Source organism: Nerophis ophidion, linkage group LG12, assembly GCF_033978795.1.
Source record: "Nerophis ophidion isolate RoL-2023_Sa linkage group LG12, RoL_Noph_v1.0, whole genome shotgun sequence".
NCBI lineage: Eukaryota > Metazoa > Chordata > Actinopteri > Syngnathiformes > Syngnathidae > Nerophis > Nerophis ophidion.
In genome coordinates, this window is record NC_084622.1 from 16,321,115 (window position 1) to 16,327,230 (window position 6,116).

Sequence of the window (6,116 nt, forward strand, 5' to 3'; positions counted from 1 at the left end):
TTTTATCCTCACCATGTGATGTATGTTTTGGCAGACTCCTCACCTCGGAGCTGTGTGACGTGCGACAATGGCAGCACGCTGAAGGAAAAAGTCTGTTATCCACGCTGTGAGGAGGGGAAGTATTTCACTCAAGAGGTTTGCTGCTCATTTTAACTATTAACAGTATGATGTTGCTACATATTAGTCATAAAATACATCTACATTAGCAGTTTTTTTGGCAGTTTTTTGTTGTTGCTTAAATTAATGTCTTAAAACCTTTTTAAAGCCTGCGCCACTAAATATTTGACAGAAAATTCCAATTATTTAAAACTGGGGCTTTAATTGGTCTTTCTGAACATTTTTTTTTTCTTTTTTTAACAAAAATCAATTTTCAGATATTATTTTTCAATGTGTATTATATTTGATACAACAGGTTACAGGGTTTATATTTTTTTATAACAAAAAACCCCATAATTCAATACACATACATTTCTTGCTTAAATTAATGTCTTATAACCTTTTAAAGCCTGAGCCACTAAATAATCGACAGAAAATTCAAATTATTTAAAAATGGAGCTTTAATTGGTCCTTCTGAACAAATTGTGTTTTGTTTTTTTTAACAAAAATCAATTTCCAGATATGATTTTTCAATTTGTATTATATTTGATACAACAGGTCACAGGGTATATATATTTTTTCTAACAAAACCCCCCATAATGCAATACACATTAATATCTATCACGTTATTTCCAAATATAAAAAGAACGTCTGACTTAAATTCACATTCTTTATCATTTTCAAAGCATATTCAATGTCGTAATTATTTGCCATCTAAAAAAAAAAAATGCTAAAATTAATCACGTATGTTTTTTAAAACAACTTTACAAAACAAAATAGCAAATAAAATGTTTATTTTTTCAAGACTATGCATAATACATGCTGGTTATCAGAATACCCACAATACTGAGAGGAAGGGGATGCAAATATACAAACCCCAAAACCAGTGAAGTGGTCTAAATCGTAAATAAAAAACAAAACACAATGATTTGCAAATCCTTTTCTACCTATATTCAATTGAATAGACTGCAAAGACAAGATACTTAACATTGAAACTGGAAAACTTTGTTATTTTTTGCAAATATTAGCTCATTTGGAATTTGATGCCTGCAACATGGTTCAAAAAAGCTGGCAAAAGTGGCAAAAAAAACCTGACAAAGTTGAGGAATGCTCATCAAACACTTATTTGGAACATCCCACAGGTGAACGGGCTAATTGGGAATAGGTGGGTGCCATGATTGGGTATAAATGCAGCTTCCATGGAATGCTCAGTCATTCACAAACCAGGATGGGGCGAGGGTCACCACTTTGTCAACAAATGCGTGAGCAAATTGTCCAATAGTTTTAGAACAACATTTCTCAACGAGCTATTGCAAGGAACTTACGGATTTCACCATCTATGGTCCGTAATATCATCAAAAGGTTCAGAGAATCTGGAGAAATCACTGCACGTAAGCCATGATATTACGGCCATTGGATCCCTCAGGCGGTGCTGCATCAAAAAGCGAAATCAGTGTGTAAAGGATATCACCACATGGGCCCAGGAACACTTCAGAAACCCACTGTCAGTAACTACAGTTTGTCACTACATGTGTAAGTGCAAATTAAAACCCTACTATGCAAAGCCAAACCCATTTATCAACAACATCCAGAAACACCGCCAGCTTCTCTGGGCCTGAGATCCTCTAAGATGGACTGATGCAATGTTGAAAAGTGTTCTGTGGTCTGACGAGTCCACGTTTCAAATTGTTTTTGGAAATATTCGACACGGTGTCATCCAGACCAAAGGGAAAGCGAACCATCCAGACTGTTATCGAAGCAAAGTTCAAAAGCCAGCATGTGGGATGGTATGAGGGTGCATTACTGCCCAAGGCATGGGTAACTTACACATCTGTGAAGGCACCATTAATGCTGAAAGTACATACAGGTTTTGGAGCAACATATGCTGCCATCTAAGCGCCGTCTTTTTCATGGACGCCCCTGCTTATTTCAGCAAGACAATGCCAAGCCAGATATAGCACGTGTTACAACAGCGTGGCTTTGTAAAAAAAAAGCGCGGGTACTTTCCTGGCCCGCCTGCAGTCCAGACCTGTCTCCCATGGAAAATGTGTGGCGCATTATGAAGCCTAAAATACGACAGCGGATACCCCGGACTGTTGAACGACTGAAGCTCTACATAAAACAAAAATGGGAAAGAATTCCACTTTCAAAGCTTCAACAATTAGTTTCCTCAGTTCCCAAACGTTTATTGAGTGTTGTTAAAAGAAAAAGTGATGTAACACAGTGGTGAACATGCCCTTTCCCAACTACTTTGGCATTATTATTTACAAAATAAAATAAAGTTTATGAGTTTGAACATCAAATATCTTGTCTTTGTAGTGCATTCAATTGAATATGGGTTGAAAATTATTTGCAAATCATTGTATTCCGTTAATATTACATTGAACACAATTTCCCAACTCATGTGGAAACGGGGTTTGTAGATCAACTATTTTGCTTATTTTATTCACCTTTGCAGGGTGAAAAATTAAAAATAAAATTAAAGCTGCAAGCAGCGATGGACGGGACCAACTTTTGCTGGTGTTTCCTGCCTTTACCCATTCAACTAATCTTTACCTTCACATTACCTACCTTCCCTGCTTCCTGGGGTCACACTGGTGCTTCTTTCTGTCACCCATATATGCTGGTGCTTCCTGCCATCACCCAGACAACATATCTTTACCTGTACTTTACCTACCTTCTCTTTATCCTGGAGTCAAACTGGTGCCTCCTTCTTTCACCCAGTTAACATATCTTTACCCGCACATTATCTACCTTCTCTGCATTATGTGGTCACGCTGGTGCTTCCTGCTTTTAAGCGGCCATCTTGAGACGGCAGCAGCGCAGTAGCATCAGCGTAGCGGTTCTTTGAAGGCTCGTAAAATCAAAACCGGAGTAGTTACAAAAACTCTTTGCGCAACTTTTAATCAGAAGGGTTCAATTTCTTTCCTGTGCTAGTTTGAAGCAGACACAACATACACGCTCAGAGGATATAATGTTTGAAAAAAGGTGACGGGTTTTTACAAAACTTTTGTTTTGAAGGGGTAATTGCCAACTTCCTGTTGATTTTTGCTGAAGAATGTCAATTAATGAAATGTAGGTCTAAGTGAGACCTACATAGATGTTTTTGTTTCATGTCTCTACGACATTCCTACCGGAAGTTACATGCAGTTTTGTCTGTGTTTTCTTCCCAAGAGCAGTTTTGTCAGTGTTTTATTCCTAGGGGGCGGTATAATGGTAAAACTTTAGAAATACAATAGGGTCCTCTGTCCCAAAGGGACATTCGGTCCCTAAAAATGTACCTTGACCACTTTTACAGGCAACCTGTTCGCCTTGTGACAGCTCCTGCAAACACTGCAGTGGTCCCAGACCTGACCAGTGTCTGATTTGTCACCAAGACTTTGGTCTCCACGCCGTGGAGAGTCGCTGCGCCCGCTGCTGTCGGGCGGGCGGCAACCATTCAGACTGTTGCGTTTGTGACAGTGGCTCAGGTACAAACGCCGTCTTCGTCAACAATACTTTTGACTACGATTCACGACTAAAAGTGTGTGTGTGTTAGATATGTGTGTGGAGCTCACCGGACCCAGGTCAGGCGAGGAGTTGGTGACCGACATGAACATGTCATCAAGAGTGCTCAAACACACCTCGGTGGCCGCGCCCGTCGCCCTGCTGGCGGGGCTGCTTTTGGCCCTGCTGGCCTTGGCTTTAGTGAAGGCCCGAGCCAGGAAGAGACTCTGCTGGAAGCAGAGTTACGAGAGACTGAGTGGCAATGCCAACATGCCTCACGGCGTGCCCGAACCCGATAGCGGGGACGAGGTGGACGTGGTGTACACCAGCAGAGGAGGCTCGGTGTATCGCCGCTACAGTTTCATCCATGAGCGGGACGCCCATGTTGTTCCTGTGGACGAAAGCACTTGTCTCAACCAGTCCTAGACCGGACCCCCCTTGAAGGGTACCCACTGAGAACAGTGTGATGTGTACGCCAGCTCACTCGACGGCACCCTTTGTGGCGCAAGTATCAGTAGGAGGAGTTTTAGTTGTTCTAAAGCAGGGGTCACCAAGCTTTTTGAAACCAAGAGCTACTTCTTGGGTACTGATTAATGCGAAGGGCTACCAGTTTGATACACACATAAATGAATTGCCAGAAATAGCCAATTTGCTCAATTTCCCGTTAATAAATAAATCTATATATATAAAAAAATGGGTATTTTTTGTCGGTCATTCCGTCGTACATTTTTTTTCCTTTTACGGAAGGTTTTTTGTAGAGAATAAATGATGAAAACAACTCTTAATTTAACGGTTTAAAAGAGGAGAAAACAGGAAAAAAATGAAAATTTAATTTTGAAACATAGTTTTTCAATTTCGACTCTTTAGAATTCAAAATTCAACCGAAAAAAAGAAGCGAAAAACTAGCTCATTCGAATCTTTTTGAAAAAATTAAAAAAAGAATTTATAGAACATCATTAGTAATTTTTCCTGATTAAGATTAATTTTAGAATTTTGATGACATGTTTTAAATAGGTTAAAATCCAATCTGCACTTTGTTAGAATATATAACAAATTGGACCAAGCTAGATTTCTAACAAAGACAAATCATTATTTCTTCTAGATTTTCCGGAACAAAAATGTTTAAATAAATTCAAAAGACTTTGAAATAAGATTTAAATTTGATTCTACAGATTTTCTAGATATTTCAGAACAATTTTTGGGAATTTTAATCATAATAAGTTTGAAGAAATATTTCGCAAATATTCTTCGTTGAAAAAACAGAAGCTAAAATGAAGAATAAAATTAAAATGTATTTATTATTCTTTACAATAAAAAATAAATACATTTACTTGAACATTGATTTAAATTGTCAGGAAAGAAGAGGAAGGAATTTAAAAGGTAAAAAGGTATATGTGTTTAAAAATCCTAAAATAATTTTTAAGGTTGTATTTTTTCCTCTAAAATTGTCTTTCTGAAAGTTATAAGAAGGAAAGTAAAAAAATAAATGAATTTATTTAAACAAGTGAAGACCAAGTCTTTAAAATATGTTTTTGGATTTTCAAATTCTATTTGAGTTTTGTCTCTAGATTTAAAAATGTCGAGCAAAGCGAGACCAGCTCGCTAGTAAATATATACAATTTAAAAAAAATAGATGCAGCTCACTGGTAAGTGCTGCTATTTGAGCTATTTTTAGAACAGGCCAGCGGGCGACTCATCTGGTCCTTATGGGCGACCTGGTGCCCGCGGGCACCGCGTTGGTGACCCCTGCTCTAAAGTAAAATGATGAGTGTTTGTCGCTATTTGACTTGAGAATTAATTTATCTTGACAATATCTACAAAAATTTTATTTATTTAGAATTGTGAATATCTCACAAAAGCCTTTTATAACACCGTACATTCTCAAAGAATGAATGGCCAAATAGGGGCAAAATTCAATAAATAAATACATTTTTATATAAGTACTTTAATAATGGAATGTGTCATTGATTAATTAAAAATGGCATTAAAAACATAAATGTGTAATAAAATGGTCATGAATTTTAAATGAAATGTGATTTAATCATTTCATAATAAAAATGTCATGATTGGATTATTGATATCATTATTTGATGATTTATTTAAAAAAGATGTATTTTATTTATTTATTCATACTTAATTTATTAAATACAATTAATTTAACTATTTAAATTGATGATTTAATTAATAATTATAAACCTTAATGTGTCATGACACATTTAAATAATTATTGAAAAATGTTTTTAATTAATTGAAAACACTTAAATGGGTCGTTAATACATTATAATTTAAATTAAATAGATATAGGTGTAAAATTATATTAAATTATTGTCTTTTCATTAATTATTTCATGAATAAATTAATTATTGATTGCATTTCGCTATTAATTAAATAAAGACACATGCTAAGTAATTGTTTAAATATGTATTTATTACAATGTAAATCATTTCATATTTTAATAATGATTAGATTGAGTTGTGTGTGTCAATTCATGAAATCATTAAATAAATCATAATAGGATGAAATCAACAATTAAC

At 35.9% G+C, this 6,116-nt stretch overlaps 1 protein-coding gene across 1 annotated transcript in view; it reads left to right on the forward strand.

Annotated features, from left to right (window-relative positions):
• LOC133563031 (proprotein convertase subtilisin/kexin type 5) overlaps nt 1-5,622 on the forward strand; it is a 59,270-nt gene extending 53,648 nt beyond the window's left edge. The window contains exons 14-16 of the mRNA XM_061916939.1: nt 35-135; nt 3,395-3,566; nt 3,635-5,622. Of these exons, the coding sequence (XP_061772923.1) occupies nt 35-135; nt 3,395-3,566; nt 3,635-4,008 (647 nt within the window). The 3' untranslated portion in view covers nt 4,009-5,622. The remainder of the gene's footprint in view (nt 1-34; nt 136-3,394; nt 3,567-3,634) is intronic.
• Nucleotides 5,623-6,116: the final 494 nt, after the last annotated feature.